At 36.2% G+C, this 24,435-nt stretch overlaps 2 protein-coding genes across 5 annotated transcripts in view; one reads left to right on the plus strand and one right to left on the minus strand.

Annotated features, from left to right (window-relative positions):
* The window catches only part of mv (lysosomal-trafficking regulator mauve), a 282,285-nt gene that overhangs the window by 19,464 nt on the left and 238,386 nt on the right, over positions 1–24,435 (minus strand). For all 4 annotated transcript variants that reach the window (XM_081758816.1, XM_081758815.1, XM_081758813.1 and 1 more), the window contains 8 exons: positions 18,257–18,483; positions 17,151–17,303; positions 11,542–11,786; positions 8,653–8,719; positions 6,718–6,868; positions 5,606–5,746; positions 3,231–3,448; positions 2,945–3,106 (listed from right to left, as the gene is read on the minus strand). In XM_081758816.1, the coding sequence (XP_081614942.1) occupies positions 2,945–3,106; positions 3,231–3,448; positions 5,606–5,746; positions 6,718–6,868; positions 8,653–8,719; positions 11,542–11,786; positions 17,151–17,303; positions 18,257–18,483 (1,364 nt within the window). The remainder of the gene's footprint in view (positions 1–2,944; positions 3,107–3,230; positions 3,449–5,605; positions 5,747–6,717; positions 6,869–8,652; positions 8,720–11,541; positions 11,787–17,150; positions 17,304–18,256; positions 18,484–24,435) is intronic.
* Positions 11,888–17,017, plus strand: LOC145684548 (uncharacterized). Its single transcript, XM_081756943.1, has 3 exons — positions 11,888–11,899; positions 12,276–13,679; positions 16,967–17,017. The coding sequence occupies exons 1-3, from the start codon at positions 11,888–11,890 to the stop codon at positions 17,015–17,017; spliced, it is 1,467 nt and encodes a 488-aa protein (XP_081613069.1).

Here is a 24,435-nt window from a genome sequence, read left to right on the forward strand (position 1 = left end):
TGGGCACAGAATTGTGCTTGGTTCAGGGCTTAGAAATATGTAAATCTGGTCCTGACAATTATACGCGACATAAGGAGAAAAATCAACTTTTCATCAGATTAAACTGACAAACGTAATTTTGGCAAATACTACCATGTAAATAAATATTGCTAAACGCGCGAAGAATATTGAATGTAGATCGTGTCACTGATTTAAACCGTTTGCATATTGTTTTTCTGTAAAGCATTTTTATAAGACATTATCTAAAGTTTTTAAGGAATTTTTTTTTGTAGTTGGATTGTAAACATCTTTAGTCCGTAAAGTTAATTGCAGGAAACGAGGAGAGAAAAGTAGCTGCAGCTTAGGGAACTTCCGCCTATTATATTGTTGAAAAAAATAAATGTCGGGTAAGCTAAATGAGACGGTGATGATGAGAAATGAATGAAATGGTGGAATGAAGAAAGTGGGAGGAAACTGAAGAACCACGAGAAACCCACGCACACGGTGTTTTTCACAAAGCTCACTTGAAGTGAGCTGGGATCGGACCAAGGACCCCATGCACCAGAAGTGAACGCTATACCACTAAGCCACCGCGGCCTATTATACTGTTATTCATAACCAGAGGTACAGTTTATTGGATTGTGTTGGAAAGTTTGGGGGGAAGGGGTATAAGATGTCCCCTATTCCCATAAAGAAAACATGGCAGGTTTATTAGTATAAACTTTTTACTGTGTGTAGTATGTAAATTTGACAAATTTAAGTTGTTTTTTTTTTCTAATAGTAAAATGTCAAAGGGAAGCATATTTTGATACCAGAATGAGTATACTTTGTATTGTGTAACCGTGTATGCTTTGTGTGTGAATAAATCTTTCGCTTTGAAACAAAAGGTGATCATATTAATATAGAGGACAAGAATAGCTTATTTCAATTCTGTTTTGCAGTAAGACTTTCTATTCACAGGGCTTTTCGAGTAGGGAGAACTGAACAAAAATGTGTTTTGGGAATGGTATCATCAGTGCCTTTCATAACGGGGGGCGATAGCCCTGAGCGCCGAAGAAAGAGGGCGCAAAATTGGGGAGAAAATTTAAAAAAGAGAGAAAGGAAAAATTATTTGGAATATTACTAGTATGTACTTAAATCCTCTTTCTGCTTTAGGAAGTGGTCCTATAATGTTATTCATGTTGGGAAAATATATGTGCACATATATAAAATGGAAGGAAAAAGTAATAAAAGGTGTTCAAAATCAAGGAAAAGCAGGGTTTACTTTTGAAAATTTTCTTACGCTTCGCGCCAACCAGGGTGGCGCTTCGCGAATGATCTGTCGCCCTAACTCATATGTACGAGGCCACAGACTACAATACACAGTAATGTAGTCTGTGTACGAGGCCGCCGTCGTATACTCTCGCCATGGATGCTGATTTTCCATGGCACGGCACAAGGGGGCACAGTAGGTTTCTGGAAATGTTCGATGGACGAAAGCTACAATGGACGAGTCAAGTCATTCTGTCGCTTCCGCTATGAACCTAAGTGCATGATTCCAAAAGTCACATTTTGGGGGGCCAAACAATACGTCTGCTGGGTGAAAGCATAGATCGGTGTGTGTTTCACTTCATTTTCATACAAATGTGTTGCCTTTCCTACTTTATTTTTTTTTTTTCACGTAGTTGCTTCTTTCGGAAAGTAAAACAAAAATTTCAATTCTTCCTTTCTCTATAGTATTTATAAGTCAAAGCATTACGTAAACATTGTATGTTAGTTATGTAGCTCGTGGGGGAGCAAGCGAGGCACGTGCCCCGGGCTTGCTGTTGGAGGGGCGCCTAAAAGGGAGGTTATATATTAGTATTTTTCTTGCCAGTATTTAATACTTTTCATCAGAGTGCGAAATTATGAAATCAAAGTGGGAGGAGACTGGAGGACAGAAGAGAAAAAAAAACTTCGCATTTCTAGTGAGAATTGACTGGCGCAGATTACCTAAACTAGCCATAAGTTGACAAATTAGCAGTTGTGTATCGTGGGAGATGATAATGATTCTGAGTTGAGGTGTGAAATTTTATTCGAAAACGGGGGCTGTTCGTATTCGTATCTCAGATGGGGCACGGAATGGGATGAATATAAAAAGAAGGTTGCTGTAAAGTTTTCCGCAGGGTTGGTAAAAGTGAGACTAAGATTTTCGAAACACTTGGTATGTTTTTTTTTTTTTTTTTTTTTTTTTTTACCAAGACTTGGCATTTTTTAAATCAAGACTTGGCAATTTCAGGTTTCATCCCCCCCCCCCAATCTTGTAATGCTCGCTACGCCGCTGATTCTGATTCACTTAGCATAGTTTCTGAGGCTAAAGTGTATGCGGAAAGTCAAGCAGCCAAGCAGCAATGTACACAGAAAACCCTGCTTGGCTATTAGAAAAATAAAGAAAACGTCTGCATAGCATATTTTGTATTCATTTTAATTTTTTTGTGTATTTATTCGTAGAAGAAAGAAGTACTGTAATCGAACAATGTACGTACAGCAATATATTTTCTCAGTATGCCCCTTTATAAGCATGTATTAAAAAAAAGAAAAAGAAAGGAAAGATCAACCTCCACTAAGCGGAAACCTGACTATAACTGAAATTTTTGCAAGTCCCTCTCGATTCCGCTAAAGACAGGTTTCACTGTATTATTATTATTATTATTATTATTACGGGGGAAGTTGTCTGATAATCCTAAAATATTAACACGAAACAAACATGCAGTCAAACTGCACGATACACTGTATTGCTACGTTATGGTCGCTACAATTTGCCCCACACGTGACTATGACACTGTGATTTTTCACTTTCTCAACAAAATTATAGTTACAGAAGATTTCTACATTAATTACTATTTTCAAATTTACGTTACATCATCAAATCAGCCACGTTTTCCTTATTAGTTATTATGTTCTAACAAAGATCAAGGGTTATTAAAATTTGAAATAAAATACTTACAGCTGAAATCGCTGAATCGCGATTTATCAAGGACTGCACTACCATTGGATGTGGAGAGCGAAATAGCTGTCGAGGTGTCTGTCCGTAAGTTTTCACCATAGTTTCCCAAGCTGTTCTTACCAACGGATCTTTAATTGATTCCACATCAAAGCCATAATATGTCTGCGGAGAAAATAATATAAAACTTTGTAATGTTCTTTTCATGCTGCACAGTTTTGAACAGTGACATGAACAACATATCTTTACCCAAAAGAAATTAGCAAGTTCGGAAATCAGATAAACTTACCGCCGGATGAAATACATTGATTGCTTCGACTGCAGCTTTCCCAGTTTGCTTGTATCCAAACACTAAGTCGATCCAGAACTGTAGATTTTCGCGGACAAAATCAGATTCCAGTGCTTGACGATGAACTAACACAAACTTCCTTGGATCACCTTCACACCAAGGAGGAAGATGAACATGATGCACTCTCTCACCACTTTGTCGGACACCGAAGTTGAAACCTGGAAATAATATATACACATATTATCATTAACATCTATGAATGTTTCACGGACATTTTTCATAATTAATGCACAGCTTAAGCATTATTTTTGCGTAAGATACATATTTTTTCTGCTTTTGATGTTATTTTTTTAAAATTACTCTTTCTACATTTAAATGACAAGTCATTTATTCTTAAAACTTAATCCCTATTTCGTCTTCTATTGTCACTATATATACTGTACACATAGATTAAAACTGATGTGACCGTGAGCACATAAAAATCGAAATAAAAGATATGCATATAATAATTACATCAATAATATCATACTGTAGGAATCAGGTACAGACAGTTAGCATTTAGGATTGAATGTCTTGACATCATGGTGTAAAAATGATTGAGGGAAACAAAATTATTTGAGACAGGAGTTCGGTCTTTTACACTGACACCTAAAACGTGTCATATATTACAAAAATGCGACTTCGAGCATTACAAGGGTATCCGGAAAGTATCGAGACTGGTCTCATATGGAAAACACTTATTGACATTTGCGTACAATGAACCAGAAGTCTTCAAAATAGGTCCCCTGGGCATCAATACACCGCTGCCAGCGCTTTTTCCAAGTTTCATAGGCCCCCCGGAACTCGGCAACCGGAATACTGTTGAGACATCTTGTTGAGGCTGCTTGCACCGCGTTAATCGTGCCAAAACGCCGTTCTTTCAGGGCTTTCTTGATGCGGGGAAAAAGAAGGAAGTCATAGGAGGCCAGGTCAGAACTCTAAGGTGACCGCAGTAGCGTTGCGATGTTGTTTCTGACCAACATTTCGGCGACAACTAGCGTCGTGTGACTGGACGCATTGTCATTGCCAGTATCCACTAGTCGGCGATCTCCGGTCGCACTCGGCGAACGCGATCCTTCAAACGGCGGAGCACTGCTGCGTAGAATTTATTGTTGTCGGTCTGTCCGACAGGTACAAATTTCCTGTACATTACTCCTTTGGTGTCGAAAAACACGATGAGCATGGATTTGACGCGCGACTTGCTCATGCGAGCTTTCTTCGGTTTTGGAGACTGCTTTTTGTGCCACTCCACACTTTATCACTTTGTTTCCAGGTCATACTTGAAGATCTACGTTTCGTCAACAGTAATAACATTGTCTCAACAATTTGGGCCCTCTTCCAAACGTGCAACCATTTTAGCAGCAACAGTCACACGTCGTACCTTCTGATCGTCAGTCAACAATCTGAGCACAGATTGTACACTTTTCTCATGTTCAACGTTTCTGTGATTATCTCGTATATAATTGTTTTCGGCAGATTTACTGTATCGTCAATCAAGAGCACACTACGCCGACGTATGCGTTCAACTGTTCCTGCACTTTTGTCTTCATTTTAGCTTCATTTTAGCTCGTTGAGGGACTCCTAGCGCGTTCATCATCTTCAACCGCTTCACGGCCATCTTTGAACATTCTGTGCTATGCGAACACCCTTGTAAGTGACATGGCATGGTCCTGATAAGCCTCACAGATTACAGTACACGTTTCTGTAGCGGTTTTGTTTAGTTTGACACAGAACTTGATCGCATAACGCTGTTCCACATGTCGTTCCATTTCACTTCCCCCAGGTTTCGACGACGGCAGACACACGCATTTGCTACAATCACGCTCTGCTCAGTCCAGCGTCTCGGAACCTACTGCCGGCGGTTACCTTGTACATTGGTCTCGCCATTGTATATTGGTCTGCGCGCACATTCCGACTTAGGAACAAACTAATCCCGATACTTCCCGGATATACCCTGTATATTTCTGGACGTGCTTACTTTCATTTCGAAGGGGAGGCGGTGGTGTAAATTAAAATATCAAGGTGAATTATATTTTTCTGGTACATGGATGCTAAATATAACTTTTTCTTCTGTCTGAGAGTACAATGAGAGATTTAATTTAAAAAAAAAATCCCTAAACTTGCTTTTATTCATGAAAATTAACATCCGATATTGATACGCCATTCCTGTAAATATAAAAGAAAGAAACATTCTCTTAATAAAACAAAGTAACCGTTTTTTGACATACGAAGACACTACGACTGAAAGTTTTTAAACTCTTGTAAAAACCTAACAGTTCATTAACTAACTACTCATAAACAAAGAAATTCCAATATTATTCAATCTTATTACGTACCTTCGGAGTTTAGTAAGAATTCGGGCAAGAAAAAGAATTCCGGAATAAGTTCTTTGACGTCCGTGGTAGAATCTGAGCTTGTAAGTCTCCACGTTGTATGCAACGAATGGAATGTCCTGTCAGGTATATCGAAGTTCTGATCTAGAAATGAAAGAATATTTGAGTTAGGTTAATTAAAGTATTGTTTTTCAAACTCTTATTGCAATACTGTTTATTTTGCATTAATTTCAATAGTACTTTTATTTTTGTGAAGTGGAATTATTGGGCTCCTTTGCTATGGGAGAAGTTTTATATATGCATTAAGGCAAGAAGACACACAAACACACACATAACAAAGAAACAATTTAATATGGAACATCATAACATAAACTAGGTGACACCTAGAAACAAAGATAGGAAAAAGATAACAAAAATGTTAGTGTTGTCAACTTAAAAATTATTTCTACATAGGAAATAAATCTTTTTCGTGCAAATCTATTTGTCGATTACTTGTATTCGTGGCAATCGTGGTATTTAGCATCTACTCACCAGTGATGGTATGTTTTAATCACTGAAAAACCAGAGGTGGTATGGCATACTACCGCATACCGTCCGTCTCACTTCGACCTCTCTCTCTCTCTCTCTCTCTCTCTCTATATATATATATATATATATATATATATATATATATATATATCACTGATTATAGTCATTTTCAGTCATTCTTCAAGCTATGGGGACTTTGTGATAACGGATTCCAGGAAGCAAGTTGGGAGTGGCAGGACTATACTAGCCAATGGAAGCACTCTTGCAGACGATGCAAGTGAAAAATTGAGGGTTCTGAGAGTGTGATTTTTACCGAAAATCGCTCTGAGATAGAGATTAAATAATCCACGCAAGACAGAGCGGGAAGGGCTGAAAAGTACTCTGCACCCGTACTTCAATCGTGTCATACTGTGTATCGCAGATGTCCATTTCTACAGATATATCAAACATATTACGTTTTATTTTCAAGTACCTACAAGTACCTATCACCGTAAGTGCTACAATTCCTATCAGGAATTTTCACTTTTACTCTATATGCATCTACTACTACTACAACAGCAATATAACATAAATTAGTGTTCACTTACCTTGATAGGTTAAGAACATACGAGTGAAAGGAGGCAAGCGAACAAGAAAATGCAGAACTGTCCCCGAATTTGAGTAATGTGATCCGTAGTGATATGGTTCTTGGTTTAATGACATCGGTCCCGCACCATTGTTAAGCTCCTGCTTCAAATACTGCAAATAAATAAATAAATAAATAAAAAACTCAATTGTAATGCTTACAGTAACCTTGTACTATACTTTAATTCTGTCCGATATTTATTAACTTATAACAAGGGATTTATTACTACTATGATTTTTGAGATTTTTCCTTACACTCTTTAATTTTTTTTTCATCATAAAGTATTCCTAATCTATATATATATATATAAAAAATCCTGTGAACTGGACACTTCCCAGTGACCACAGTGTCCAGTGTTCCAATAAAATAATAATAAATAAAAATAAATAAATAACAATGCCAATTATTTCACTGGTTTAAAGCAAATTTCCTGCGAAGTGAAAAGTTTTTTTATTACTTTTTTGTTTGTTTGTTTGGTGTTCAACGAACTGTTCTGCATCGAGCCTGTATGTGACGAACATATGTCCTCACTAGGATTCGTATCTGCAGCTACATGCTACGAAAGCATGCGTATTATGCAGTCGGAGACACGCGTACTCTTCCCCTATATGACAAATTCTATTTTACTGGTGTCGTGGAAACAGAAGGGAATGAACCATTTATTCTCGAAAGCTGTGGGATTTCAACCTACCCCTGGTCGATTTCAATCCCGAACCAATAGGAGTAATCCTTAAACCTTAAAGGAAAACGAATTTATGAAAATCGGAACTTTGTTTTATTTACTTATTTATTTATTCATGGTTATTATTATTATTATTATTATTATTATTATTATTATTATTATTATTATTATTATTATTATTATTATTATTATTATTATTATTATTATTGAAGAATACTATTCATCTGATGGACCTAGAAGTAAGGAAAAAACACACTAACAGAGGCCCACAAATTCCACCTATACTTCTTGCGACAAAAAATTTCCATGCTTTAGGTTGTTGCTTGATTTGGGAGTTTAATGGGTACGTCAACTGTAAGCTAATTTATAGTGTTACTACACAAAATGTGTACAGGTTTTCTTGAGCTGTCCTAATTATAAAGAAACCACAATAGTTGTTACTAACAGAAAATATGGTATAAGACAAATATTCCTAATCCAAGGATAGGAGTTCCAAAATCATTCTTTGAATTTGTTCGACGAACTCTATTGGTAAAATCTTCCAGATAGTATTTGTAACAAGAATAAACGAATATGAACAACAAACTGGCATTAAGAAGAGCATGAAGATGCAATTAATGAATAAGAAAATATAATAGGATCATTAAAATATATATATATATATATCGAAGATGGTCAGATATAAAACGGTCATCATTCATACGTAGTGAATAGAACGCGATTTAGCAAAATCAAGTAAACGGAATCAAACGAAATTAAAATGTACGACAAGCTTGGAAAACTGTTCGTAGTTAATGAGTTAATGTTTTCTTTCTGTTATGTACATATTATTTTCCGATAATATGTAACTTCATTAGGGGTTACACTTTATTAAGAATCATGATATTACTTTTTTCTTCTTCCCATAACGTATAATATAATTCTATATTAGAGATAAATATTAAAATTAGGAATAAAGATGATCTGAAACACTTAAAATAAGTGCCAACTGCTATACTAATACTAATATACTAATAATAATTATAATAATAATAATAATAACGACGACGACGACGACGATGATGATGATGATGATGATGATGATGGTGGTGGTGGTGGTACAACAATGTCACCTCAATGGTTGTATTAAAACTTATTATATGCCAGAACAAGCTACCTTTCTCACTTTCGATTATTACTACATTATTAATACAATAACTATATTTCTGCACTTACATTGTAGGTATTGATGTAATGTTGTTCATTTTTCTTGTCTTGAACTGCCATAGGCTTCTTAAAATTCCTACAAAAGATAATAAAACTTCAGTCAACTGATATTTCACATTTATAATATTTGTCTTACGCAAGTGCATACTCCTTTAAGAATTTTATTATATATATATATATATTGTTGGAAACATATCAAGGAAAAATCTATAAGCTGATTGCAGTTGCAACAACAGACAGTAATACACAGCACGTCCAGGAAGTAAGTTCCATTTGCAATCTATGCCGCAGCCTGGCTACAATTGCAAGAGTGCTCCTTTGCACCGAGTAGTTGGACTGATTTGCAAGACACAATCGTCGGTCCTAGAGTAGACAAGAGTGCAAAGGCTTCGTAGTTCGTTGCGATAATGTTCAAGAAAATCGAAACACTTGCCACCGCGTGTAAAGTACACTCAGTTATACAATTTTTGAATGCTCTAAATGTTTCAGCTGAAATCCTCCATCGAATTGGCGCAGTATATGCTGAACAAATCATGAAAGCCTAAGTGATACCGAGATGAGTGCAACAGTTTAACGAAGCACGGAATAGTGTGCACGATGAGAAACGCATTACAGATTTTGCCTGGTCAACATTTCATCATTCAAATTGCACACACCTCAACCCTCTGATTTCTATTATTATTATTATTATTATGAGTATTTATTTACTTATACCGGAGTTTCCTTGTGAGCCAGACCTTCGGAAATGACGATGTAGTCAAACACGCTGTTACCATTAGGCTATCATCACAAACAGCATCGCTCTTCGACATGGGAATACAAAATATGGTCTCTCGTTATGATAAGCGTCCCAATAGCAATACTTTAAGGTCTGTACTTCAGTGTATAATAAATTGTACTTTGTTCCCGTTATTTTATTTATTAGTTTTTTAATGGCCCAATAGAACTTACTTTCTGGATGGGTCCCCAAATAATCAACAAATCTCATAAAATATACTCAATCACAAAACGGAAATGAGTATAGATAAAATGAATTCACTAAACACTGCAAGAAAAGGATAGCACCTACACAAAATTCCTATTATATTTACGTAATGAAAGTTAACTTCGTTAGACAAATTTGTGGTTGCACTTTCGATCGGACGCCAATAACGAACAAGGTGGGCATGAATTCTCCTCAAGACTTCTCCGATCTTTTTTTCCTGTGAAGTCATATTAAAATATTTTCATTTTTCTTATTATTTTTATTTTAGTCTCCATCTGAAACATCCAGTTTAGGTTATTAGGAAGCACATGAAGAAAACAGTTGGTTGCAGACGTTACAAAACAAGTATGTCGCTGCCACGAATATTAAATAGATATTGTTTGCGAATAAACATAAAGCGAAAGCAATGGAGAAGATATAAACAACTGGCAATTATACAAGTCTGATGCGAAGACTTACAAGAAGTGATTAAGTAACTGTAGTACCTAGTCAATGTTATTAAAGAAGATATAAAATATGAAGAAGAGATTATAGTCATGTCGAAATAACATAAGAGAGAAAGAATATTTTGAGTAATTTGAACGTTATCTTTTTTTTTTTTTTTTTGTTTATATATTATCAGAGGACTTTTGTATTTTTTTCTGCGATATCTGGAGGTAACTCAAGCTCCATTCTCAGGCTTAATTGGTTGTTTTATAAACTTTTCTTCTTTATATTACATTCCTTTTCTTCTTAAATTGTCAGCCACTAAAATTGCTACCCTTTTGTACACTTGTGAAAACAAGATAGACCTGAGAAAAATTTTGTACAACAATTATTGGAATGGTAATACAATCTACAACAATGTATGAAGAAAAGGAGTGCGTAAAATAAGCAACTGATTTCGCCTGTGGATGGAGTCTGAAAAAAAATGAAATAAAATCTTTAAGTTTTACGTCTTACGTTTGTACTGGCTAGGCTAAAGGAGACGGTGATGATGAGAATGAATAAAATGGTATAATGAAGGAAGTGGGAGGAAAAGGAGAGAACCCCGAGAAAACACACGCATACGGTGTTTGTCTTACACAAAGTTCACTTAACGCGAACTGGGATCGAACCAAGGACCTCATGCACCAGAGGTGAACGCTCTACCATCGCGGGTCCCTTGATGGAGTCCGAGTCTAACACAATTACATTGATGTGTATTGTGTAGCATGAAATATATTATTGAACAGTTGTAAGTTATAAAAACTATACTTGAAGATTTACTTTACAAAATAATGAAAAGTTATTCGTGATAATATACATAGTTTCGGATCTTGAAATGTTTATTTGTCTACTCGAGAAGAATAAGGGTAATGATAACTTACGTGTATTTTACAATCTTCACATTTTCACGACATTTCATGGAATTATCTCATCTACCCAAACGAATTTGGCCATTAACCTAATACATTTATGTTTCTTTACAGTTTTTTCTTTATTTTATTTTATTTTATTTTTTAAATATAACTGTGTGTGTAGGAACATAATTGCCACTCATAAAGTTATAATCCACGTTCTCCATTAATATTTTGAGTTGTTTCTCGGGCTTTGTTCATTTCTTACACATCTGACTTTATGGACAACCTGCTAATCAATGTTTTAATATTCATTTAGTCTATCTTCAAGAAGTCCTTCGTGGTAAAATTGTTTACACCTTTGGTACAGGGCCTGAGTTTCGTTCTTAACACAAATAAATATGATTAGGCTCTCCATGTTACACTCTAATCCATGTTGTATGTTCTCAATATTGACACAGAATGTTAGTCTGCGAAAACAAATATATATATATATATATATATATATATATATATATATATATATATATATATATATATATATATATATATATATTTTTAAATAAACCATCACTATAAAGAAAAGTCTCTTACCTATATATCTGCGGGTTTGCCAGATCAATTTCCTCGCTGAGATAATCTGATAGTATAAAAGGAAACACAGGATACTGCATCAGATCATTAAATGATCTACCAGCCATTTTGTTTAACTGTGTCAAGTACTCAAAGTTTGTGATGAACCCTTCACGCCACATCTGCACTACTTCCGCCAGATTATCACTTTCTACCAGGTTGGGGAGATGACACTGTAGTAATTCAGATACAAAAGTATCTCTTTCCTGAAAGCACAAATAATACTTAATGTTATTATTCATCATTATACTGAAGCAAAATAATTCAATACCGGAAATAACATTTATTGTAAACTGTGATCTGAAGTATGGGTAGTTGTGTAGCAAAACAACTGGAAGAATTGAAAATACGATTGTTTCATTTTAAAGAGCGCTTTTTACTTTAACCAAAATCTCCTTCAATGCAAAAAGTCATTTCATACATTAACTTCTCCGTTGACTTACTGGCTAGCGCGCGCGCCTTTTGTGCACGGGGTCCCGGGTTCGACTTAAGGTAGGAAACCTTTGAAATATGAACGTATTACGGAGATTTGGATTCCATTTTATACTGTAAGACCATGTTTCATATCACATTGAATTGAAAATGGACGCTGAATATCAAGCATTTCCAATATTAACTAGTTTATCGTAGACCAGGACACACATTATGCATATATTACAAATATACACTTTTACCCAAGACGAATTTATACGTAGCATATTTGTAGAGACATACACCTAGCACAACGGGTCCTTATCAGGGCCAGACACGCTCTAGTCAGGGAACAAATACAGGAACTTCACAGAAGACTAGATCAGCACGACAGGGAATTGAAGCATCTACTTCTGTATCTACCAACAGTGCTCCACTCCTGGGACTGGGAATGGGTAGATTCTATCACGTATGCTTATGGTAGCAGGCAGCATGAATTACACACAGTTCATCTTAAGAAGAAATTCGAAAAGCTTAACCGAAGACAAAACCCTGAACCATCTCATCCGAGCAGAGAAAAAGCAGTGGTGAATCTCTCCAGCAAAAGACTAAGTGAAGCAGCTACAAGTCTTCTATGCAAAGGCCTGAAATTCGCTCCAACGCCAAAACACATTCCCATCATGGAAACTGTAAGCGCTATTGAACAAGCAATAAAACACTTAGACCAAGAAGCAGCAGACCACATACGCACACAAGCCGTTACGGTCCTTATGAGGGCCAAGCAGCAGAAGCCGAAATACAACCTATCCAGAGAAGAAAGGAAAGCCCTCAATGACCTACGAGATGATAACAGCATCATAATATTACCAGCAGACAAGGGGAATGCGACCGTCATTCTCAACAGGGAAGACTACCACTCCAAATTGACATGCCTACTGGAAGATCCAGCATATAGGAAAATTGACAGAGATCCAACCAAGGCCATCGAAAAGAAAACCTACAGATTAATACAAAGTTCCAATCTGAATGAAGAAGAAAAGAAGAGGCTTAAACCTTCAGGTTCAATACCACCAAGGATTTATGGCCTTCCGAAGATACACAAGAAAGAAGTTCCATTACGACCTATAGTCAACACCATAGGAGGCCCCACGTACAACCTGGCCAAGAAACTAACTGGACTGCTACAGCCACTAACAGGAGAGTGTACACACCACATCAGAAACTCCAGCCATTTCGTACAACTACTACGCAGCATCAAGACAAACGCCGATGACATACTCGTCAGCTTTGATGTGGTTTCTCTCTTTACGAGGGTACCACTAGAAGATTCTATTAAACTCCTGGAATCGCACTTCAGCAAGGATATAGTACATCTCTTCAGACACACCCTAACGTCTACCTACTTCAGTTACCAAGACAATTTCTTTGAACAAAGCGATGGTGTGGCAATGGGCTCTCCTCTCTCTCCAGTAATAGCGAACTTCTATATGGAGTATTTTGAACACAAGGCGCTAGAAACAGCAACATACAAACCTAAAGTATTCTATAGATATGTAGACGACACATTCGTCATATGGCCCCATGGCAGACAGAAACTCGACGAATTCCTGAAGCATCTGAATTCTATACACCGCAACATCCAGTTCACTATGGAAACAGAAACAGAAGGAAGGCTCCCGTTCCTGGACGTACTCGTATACAAGAAACAAAATGGAAGTCTAGGCCATTCAATCTACAGGAAACCCACGCACACTGATCTCTACCTCGATGCGACCAGTTTTCATCATCCTGCACAGAAGATGGGAGTGTTAAATACTCTAATACACAGAACATACCAAATAGCAGATCTAGATCATATAAGCACAGAACTGTCTCACCTGGAAACGGTATTCAAATTCAACGGATATTCGTCGAAACAGATCAAGACAGCCATGAGAAAATACAGTAGCAGAAATTGCACCACTAAAGAGGACAACACGGCAGACAAGGAAAATATTGCAGTTATTCCATATATGGGAAAAACCTCCAACCAACTAGCAAGACTATTGAAGAAATTCAACATCAAGACTGTACACTGCCCTCCACCGAAGATCAGGAGTTTACTACCAACTGCAAAAGACCCATTGGGATTAAAGACACCAGGCATCTATAGGATCACCTGTGAATGTAACGCCACTTACATAGGTGAAACGGGAAGGAACATTGAAGACAGAATGAAAGAACACCAGCGACACACCAGACTTAAACAACCTGAAAAATCTGCAATAGCCGAACACTGCATACAATACAATCATACAGCCATGTGGGACCAAATTGAAGTACTAAAGAAAAGCAAACAGTTCTGGGACAGGAAAATACATGAATCTCTATTCATCCGTTCATACAAGCCATCCCTCAACAGAGACGAAGGTTATCATCTACCTGACATCTGGATCCAACTTCTCAGTACGAAAAGAACCATCAGCCAATCAGAGAGCAGTTTCCACCAGCAAAATCAGAGCACGCCATTGGCCAACAAAACCAACCAATAGAAACACAGCAATTCCTAAAGACCACAATATAAGTTGTACGACCAGCACACTCCAACACATAGCTCTGAAGATGTTGCCGCTGTATGGTAACGAAAGCTCAGCACAGCAACACTCACTCTGGCAGCAATCCCGAGAACATTGGATTAAAGAAACCAAAGGATTATATAGAAAAGACTGGGATGGAGAATCGTAAAGAAAATAGCAAAAATATGGATTAAGAGATTTAAATTAAGAAGAAAAAAATAACAAATACCGTAAATAAATACATAAATAATAATTAGCTATCCCTGAAGAATGATTCTTGGTGGTTTAATCCGTAATCGTTGTCGACAAACAGAATATGTGGATTCCCGGCACTTTCTGAGGGATGTGAACTCTTAAGCTGACGACACGAAAATTCAGTCGAACGTGGAGTTATGATAGGCTATATGATAAAGTAAAGGGAAGCAGAGAAGCTGGCTCTGGGAGAAGTAGTGACAATGGCTGATGCGAATACATGGAATTTCTCTGTCTATCTGTCTCTCTTTCTCATATTGTGTCTTTCTGTTCTATCCATTCTTTTCAGTATGTTCGTGTTCTAAACAATCATGTAAGTATCCTTTATTTTCATATGTATTTGATTAATTTTAATACATCTCGTTATTCAATTCACTTTCAAAATGCAGTCAAATAAAACTGTTTAGGTACTGACGGAATCTTGCTCATCATGGTATGTCATACCATCATTCCGGTGTACGTATAGCAACACCAAATCTATATATATAAAAGAGAACGCACAAATCCTTTGTTCCCTCATCACGCTAATACGGCTGAACCAATTTCTTTCATTTTTGGGGGGTTATTAGGATTTGGACCCTAGATGGTTTTTATCATATCACTTTAATTTTTAATTACCAGTGTCTTGAGATAATTGACCATTCAAGTGTCCATAACGTACAAATCCTTTGTTAGTTCATCATAGGTAAAAATAAACGTATTTATATGCAACCCGCATGACCGTGTCACTCGGCGGGTTAACATAAATGACAGGCGATATAATGTTAACATTTACTGCAATCTACTATGGTTTTTTTATCTAAGTAACAAAGTTTATTGCGTTCCGGGGTGACCGCAGCGAAGCGGGGCGGGTTAACATAAATGAGAGGCGATATAATGTTAACATTTACTGCAATCTACTATGGTTTTTATCATATCACTTGAAAGCGAAAAAGTAAAAATTATCTAAGTAACAAAGTTTATTGCGTTCCGGGGTGACCGCAGCGAAGCGGGGTGAACGCTGCTAGTTTACAGATATAGTCAAACTACAGACCTGTATAGATGACAACAGCACTGAATATGAGTAGTAATCCCTACTGGTCTAGTGGATAGTGCGCGCGCCTTTGGTGCATGGAGTCCCAGGTGTGATTCCCGGTGTGAGCATTGCAATTTGAACGCATTAGTTGTTCAGATTGCACCTTAAACTGAAGGCTCAAGTCTCATATAGTCTCGGTGCTGAAAAGGAAGGCTAAACTTCAATAAACAATAACAATAAAACAGTATAAATAAATAACATAGTAATATTTTTCCTATAATATTTTCGTTCATTTCTTCAATAGAAGGGACGATTTACGAATTAATAATAATAATAATAATAATAATAATAATAATAATAATAATAATAATAATAATAATAATAATAATAATAATAATAATAATAATAATAATAATAATAATAATAAATTTGTATTATTTTAACTTTTTTTTTCAAAATTTTAAGGCATCATACATAAATTAATACTCTGAATCATCAATGAAACCTAAAAGTACATACAAACAAATTCCCAGAGATTAACAAAATCCTACTTTTGGAATCCTAGATTAAGGGTTTTTTCTTCATTCTCACTTATTTTGTTTTTCTGTTCAACATCTAGACTACGCGATGTATCCCTATTCTCATACGTACGTCGGCAGCATATTTTTTCCATCTTCCTCAAACTTCAGTCCATTCATTGACTCTTCCCATTTTCATTTTCTACTATCAGTATATATGCCCCTTGTTTTCTACTAATGTTCATTGTAAGCATTTCTAACAAATAATAGAAGAAAATTACAGTATTCATGATTTAATTCCTCAAATTTCCCTAATACCTAATTCAATAATCTCCCGTTTTTCGTTGTAGTATTATACCCTTTCTTGACCTTCCTTTCCCGTTTTTCTTCAACATTTCTTCCATAACCTATACTTCTATAGTCGTTTTCTGTTCGCAGTGTCCTATTACTTCTGCAACCTCGTATATGTAATATTTATAACGTTCCCACTGTTCGGTAATAGCATCCATGGCTTTTTTTAAAATGTAAATTATATGCCTCTCCTTAATTCTTACACTTGTACTGTGGATGTCACTCCCGTTCTACATTCATAAGATAATAATTCAATTATCATCTTATTGTTTTTATGTAACTAGGTCCTGTCAATAAACCCTCTTAATAAATTGTACTTAAGACTACATAACTAGCAGAAATAATTAGTTTTAAGCTTGTGAAAGCCAAGCTCGATGCTGTAACAGACATCTTACAAAAGAAAACTGAACTTGAAAAAGTAAATAATAAGCAAACACTACAACTAAAGTAAGAAAATGCAATAATAACCTTGGAAGACTGAAATGCAAGCAGATATGTTTTTCCGTTGACAAGAAATATCTCAACTGCTCTCTCTTGCAACTGGAATCTTCTTTTGTGGATTTCTTTTACATTTTCAAAGTGCCATGCTGTAGACGATATATCTAGAGTACCTGACGTTTCCTTGAAAAAATAAATAAAATGGTAAAACTTAAATATTTATGATTAAACGTAACATTTTTAAAGAAAACAGGGTAAGTAAGCATAAGCATATGCATGAAGAAATACTAAATAAAATAACTTGAAATAAAGGTTTTCATGCTTGTATTGACGATTCTTTTACGATTTTAAATGCATAGGAAATGCGCAAAATGGAGACTTCATATTCAAATACTCCAGAAATGCAGAAAAGTAACACGATTAAACAGTTTGACTACTAGAAAAAATAGTAAATCAGGCAGGAACAGCTCAAGCTTTAAAACTAGAATGGGGGATGACGTTTAACAAAATCTGGCAAGTTCTAAACACGTACAAAAAGCAAAAGAAGAAGACGCAAAAAATGTACAGCATATTCTATAAGAGCACAACTCTTCTTAATAATTGCGTTTGCAATTCAATACCGTTTATAAAGACATTGACAGAAAGTTTTTAAGAAATGCATAAGCTCATGTTAAATCTCGAAGTATTTATACCGTATATTGCACTTCGTAGTTAGTTAATACGTTTTGCAGTTCAAATAATCTTCAATAACCCTAGAATTTTGACAAGTGGAGGAAATAAGAGTTTTTTTTTTTTAAATATCAATTTCTCTATAGCTTACGTACCGATGCGCTGACCAATACATTACCCAGTCCGCTCCCTCAATAGCCAAACGCTCTATCACTTTTGATGTCAATACTCAGCAACTCAGACCACACACGAAGTGTACAACCCAGTGTTTGCATTACAGAACATCTCTTTCAGTATATTCTTTAACATCAAAATCATAGAACATATGTTTGCTCAGACAGCAAACTGAACAGCGTAGTGGTTAACGCACTTGCACAATAAGCCGGAGATCTGGATTCGATTTCCAATCCAGTCGTGTATTTTTCCACTTTTTGTATATTAAAGCACAAAATTAATAAAATTCTTACCTCCGAAATATCAGTATCTATTGCACTGTCATCAGCTACAAAATGCAAGCAGCTTTCTCCAATTAAAATTTCTCCTGAAATTTCATTGGCTGGAGTAATGATTCTCGCAACACACATATGTTGAATTTTTTCGTTAGTATGAAGACGCTCGATCAGCACAGAAGAAGTTGATGAATGACTATCTTCTTCGAAAAGGAAGGATAAAGGTGGTGGTTTATTCAGAGCATCTGTAACGAAGAATAGACTAAAATTAATTATCCAATTATTGCCAACGCGCATCAACCAGTACGGTTCTTTTGTAAGGATAATCGTGAAAATATGTAAACATTTTCATTGGTTGAAATTAGTAATGAATGACAGCACTGTAAAATGAGCCTCGTGGGCACTGACCAACATCATCTTCCGATAAAATCCTCAGGAACATCGTGAAAGCAAACCCTGGGAAAAGTATTTCATGGCACTGTAGACACCTAACACTAATTCGGTGGCTATGTGCAATCTGTAAGATGGAAAAGCTGGGCTCATGTGTACCACATAAGTTGACACTGACCAACAAAAACTGCCGTTTACAAGTGTACGGTTTTCTGAGTATAAGGAAGAACCAGGAACGGTTTTCTGAGTATAAGGAAGAACCAGGAACGGTTTTCTGAGTATAAGGAAGAACCAGGAAAGTTTCCTGTATCGGGCTGCTACTTCAAAGGAAAAATGAATCTGTTATGATACTCGTAAGCAGTCAGGACAATGGCTGGATCGTGATCAATGCTAATAACGCTTTTTTAATCACCTCCCTACCTACATATAGTGTTGCTAGTATACAAATGATCCATCATGTCTTTTTTAAATGAAATGAAAATTTCAAAGTAGATCGTCACGGTGCTGTATTTCACGAAATGCAAACTAACTTGACCGCAAGTACCCCTCAATGGTCAACAGATATGGTGTCCTTATGTTGCACAACTATGTTCGCCCACATGTCGCGCAAAGAACGGTGCAGGCTGTCCGTAAGTTGTAGTATGAAATCCTTCCTCACTCACTGTATTCCCCATACATCTCTCCCACAGACCACTATCTCTTCCAGCATCTCGATCATTTCTTGGGAGAGGTCGGCCAATGTGCGGTTGACAACTTCTTTATATTGCAGACTCAAGAACTATGGAATCCAATAGTTGGCTGAGCGATGAAAAAAAGAGTGTGGTTACAGACGGCGAGTATTTTGAGTAGCTAGGTACTATAGTTTTCATTTCCACGGTCTTTGGAAATGACGCACCTGGGACGGACATTTCGTTAGCTGATGCTAATGATTAGCATCAACTTTATAATGTTTACCCTCTATACTGTATGTGCAGTGCTATATGTGCACATGTAACACCAATCTGTAAATGCATGTAACAACTCTTAAAAACACTTTTAGCCTTTTTCACAATAATTACTCTTTCCACGATGCAGCAAAGACATAACCACCTCTGCACTATTAGGTACCATAACTTATGTAGTTAGTGATAGTTTATGATTTTTAGTTTATTTTTATACTTTTTAAAAAGGCAAATCCAACATTTTAAGCTCTGTTGATTTCATGCGTTGAAGATTAACATTCAAGAAAAACGAATTTACTTTAAACTATTAGAATAGTAACTCTACCGCATTCGAAAAATGATTGTAAAAGAAACACAAATCTCCGGGTGTAGACGAAATTCCGGCTGAGTTAATTTTAGCTGGAGGCGAAAAACTGTGGAACAAGATACACACACTCATTCTCCTTATCTGGAACAATGAAGAATTGTCACAAGAGTGGAAAGAATCATTCATTGTCCCAATTTACAAGATAGGCGACAAAACTGACTATAATAATTTCCGGGGCATTTATCTTCTGTCAACATCCGATAAAACCCTTTCAAACATTCTATTAGCAAGATTGACCCCCATACGCAGATTACACTATTGGAGAATATCAGTGCGGATTTAGACGAAATCGATCAACTATCGACCAAATATTTACCATTCGCCAAATACTTGAAAAGAAATGGGAATATAATATCCCGGTACATCAATTATTTATTGATTTTAGAAAGGCTTACGACTCGGTTAGGAGAGAAACATTGTACAACATTCTTACAGAATTTGGAATACCGAAAAAGCTAATTAGATTAATTAAGATATGTTTAAGTGAATCCTAAAGTAAAGTCCAGGTAGGAAAATTTTTAGCCACGAGCTTTCACGTCGAGAATGGCCTAAAACAAGGAGATGCTTTGTCGCCATTATTATTCAATTTTGTCCTGGAATACACTATAAGGAAAATCAAAGATAGCAACCAGGGCCTAGAGTTGAACGGTATTCACCAGGTTATGACGTATGCTGATGATGTAAATTTAATAGGAGATGATAGGAGAACAATAGAAAGTAGGGTGGTTCGAAAAAATCATTCGCAACGCTATAGTGCGCAAAAGTTGCCATTGGTATAGACAAGGAAAAACTCAAAAGGAATATATATATATATATATATATATATATATATACATATCTTCCGGTCCCGCATCGCCGTTGAAATTTAAAAAATCCGGTAAAAAAAATCAATATTTTTAAAACGACTGAAGAATATAGGGTGGGGACCCTGTATGGCCCAAAAGTTTGTTCAAGTATGTAAAAAGAACGTTAAAATAAATAAACTATATTTATATGATATCTTCTGGTCGCGCATTACTATCAAATATTTGCAAAATATGCGAATCTAGCAAAATTTGAGAGTTTAACGTTTATTTATTTATTTATTTATTTATTTATTTTCTTAAAACAAGTAAGATAAGGACGCTTCTCACCAAGTGGGGATGGCTGCACTCACACCCTACCAATTCAGCCGTCCAAGAATTAGGATGTATTATTGTATTAACAAGTTTATAATTTTACATAATTCGTCCACTACAAATTTCTATTTTCCTCTTTATTTTTGTTCATTACTAATGATTTTAAACTCTGATTTATGCGGGGGCAGCGGGGACTCACTGATAAAGCGTTCACTTCTGGTGCATGTGGTCCTTCTTTCGATCCCAGCTCGCGCCAAGTGAGCTTTGTGGTGCATAAACATTGTGTGTGTGTGTGTGTGTGTGGATTTTCTCGGGATTCTGCCGTTTCCTCCTACTTTCTTTATTCCACCATTTCATTCATTTCTCATCATCACTGTCTACTTTAGCCTAGCCGGCATAAGAGTGGGACGTAAAACTTAGATTTCATTTTTTATTTTTTTATTTTCTGATTAATGCGAAAATGTAGGCATGAACGATCTTGACAATAGTGTAGTTCTGATGAAGCCGTCTCTAGCACTGTGTCCACACACTCTACCAGTTATTGAATTTGAACCTATCAATTGTGTGATTCCTGAAGTAGACACTCAGATACTCAGCAAAGACCAACTGTATTCACTGGACATATCAAAAGTCATCCTGTTAATGCACTACTCTGAAGACTTTTCAGTTCGTGACCCTAGCCCTTTCACATTCAAGATGGCTCACTACAGCTAATGAGTTCTGTGGCTATACATTAGTGTGGAAAGTCTTTCAGATAATGAGGCAAATTGTAATCTTTATCTTAAAGTTATATATACCTATGTGGTTTGCCATTAAGTTGAGCAACAATTTGACCGAAAGTACACAACATGTTTACGAGACAATTCAGGAAACGCGGTATTTTGCCAGAAGAGCTGAAATAAGTTGTAGACCCCGTTATAGAACGGAATGCCTACTTTGCTAATCCCGAAAATTTGCTTTTGACGATGGCCATTGACGACAGAAACCACATTCGAGAGCTTAGGAACAGACGACTTTTGAAGGCAAGGAAAGCAGCTTTTGAAAGTGATCCTATTAGACATTTTTGCCACCAAAATATGAAGTTTGTAGCTAGTAGCTAAAGATTACACCGAAATAATACAATAGGATACTTGTAATCTTCCTTCTTTGTTAAGACCATTGACTAATGAAGAAATAAGGTAATTTATAAGCAGACACTAAGCTAGTTATGAATTTCAAGAAGTTCCCATGTCATATTCATGCTGTCGAAAGATGCGTTAAGTTTGTGACAGAAGCTTGCGGTATAGTGTGGGGACACAGTGCTAGAGATGGCTTCATCAGAGCTACACTACTGTCAAGATCATACATGCCTACATTTTTGCATAAATCAGAAAAAATTAAAAATGGAATATTTAAGTTTTAGTCCCACGCTTATGCCGGTTAAGTTAAAGGAGACGGTGATGATGAGAAATGAATAAAATGGTGGAATGAAGAAAGTCGGAGGAAACGGGAGAATCCCAAGAAAACCTACACACACGGTGCTTGTCCACCACAAAACTCATTTGGCTCGAGCTGGGATCGAACCAAGAACCCCATGCACAAGAGGTTAACGTTCTACCACTGTGCCACCGCTGCCCCCGCATAAATCAGAGTTTAAACTCATTAGTAATGGACAAAAATAAAGGGGAAAATGGAAATTTGCAGGGGGTGAATTATGTAAAATTATAAATTTATAAATACAATTGTAAATAATACACCATATTCATTGGTTGGCTGGTTGGGTGTGGAACTCCAAGTGCAGCCACCCACTCTGGTGAATAGCGTCCTTAGCTTACTTATAAGAAAATATATCTATTTTATAAGAAAATAAAGAAAAACATGTTAAACTCTCAAATTTTGCTTAATTCGCAAATTTTGCAAACTTTTGACAGCCATGCGCGGCCGGAAGATACTACTACATAAATATACTTTATTTATTTTAAAGTTGTTTTTACATACTTGAAGGAACCTTGAGACTATATAGGATCATCATACTATATTCTTCAGTCCTTTCAGAAAAATATTGAAAATTTATTGTTTTTACCGGATTTTTCAAATTTCAACGGTGATGCGGGATCTGAAGATATATATATATATAAAAAAAAAAGTTTTTTCTTGTCTATACCCACGGCAACTTTTGCGCACTATAGCGTTCCGCAAATAGAAAAATGATTTTTTTTCTAACCACCCTGATGCAGAGGTCTTATTAAACGCTTGCAGGAACATGGGTCTAGAAGTAAATGCAGAGAAAACTAAATACATGGAAGTGCGTTGGGACCGTAATTCGCAAATTATGGATGCGTTAAAATATTAAATAATACTTTTGATAAAGTGTATACTTTCAAATATCTAGGATCAATATTAACAGATGAAAATTATATTCACGAAGAAATTAAATGTCGACTAAAAGCACAGAATTCGTGTTATTATTCAGTTCAAAATCTCTTGTCGTCGCGAATTCTGTCGAGGAATTTGAAGCTTAAAATATATAAAACGATAATCATGCCTGTTGTTCTGTATGCTTGCGAAACATGGTTGCTTACTCTGAGGGAAGAACATAGACTAAAAATATTTGAGAACAACATCCTGAGACGAATATTCGGACCCAAGAGGAACGGGAATGAGGGAAACTTCATAACAAGGAACTACATAATTTATACGGTTTACCAAACATTGTTAGGGTCATCAAGTCGAGGAGGCTTAGGTGGGCAGGACATGTGGCTAGGATGGAAGAAAGTAGAAACGCTTTCAAAGTCTTAACTGGAAGACCAATTGGAAGACAACTATTAGGAAGACCTAGGCGCAGATGGGAGTTCAATATTACGATGGATCTCGAAGAAATAGGAAGACAAAGTAGAAACTGGATCCAGTTGGCTAAGGATAGAAGTCAGTGGAGAGTTTTTGTGAACGCGGCACTGAACCTCCGTGTTCTATAGGCCATACAGTTAGTTAGTTAATTAGAAAATATGATAACTAGAGCCCGGATTTCCATGCACAAATGAACCCCGAGATATGCATGTAAATATGTACGAAAAATATAAAAATATGCTCTAAAATATGGATTAAAAATCTAACATGTGCACCGAAATATCCGCTAAGAAAATAAAATTTCAATTTCTTACAAAAATATCTTACCTTTATGATCTCTGTTCCAATGGAAAGCGAATTTACCTAGGATTGTGAGCAATGTACAAAGTGCTTGTTTTTTTCGGAAAAAAAAATCTACATCTTGCTACACAAAGTAATTCAGTTCACTTTAAATATAACCTACTTTCTTGTGATGTACTCTGAAATATGGTAGTATGCAGCAATAAAATTCGGAAATATGCAGTATTCTGCAAGGTTTACGAAATATGCATGCAC

Source organism: Thermobia domestica, chromosome 5 (genome assembly GCF_964235325.1).
Source record: "Thermobia domestica chromosome 5, izTheDome1.hap1.1, whole genome shotgun sequence".
Lineage (NCBI taxonomy): Eukaryota > Metazoa > Arthropoda > Insecta > Zygentoma > Lepismatidae > Thermobia > Thermobia domestica.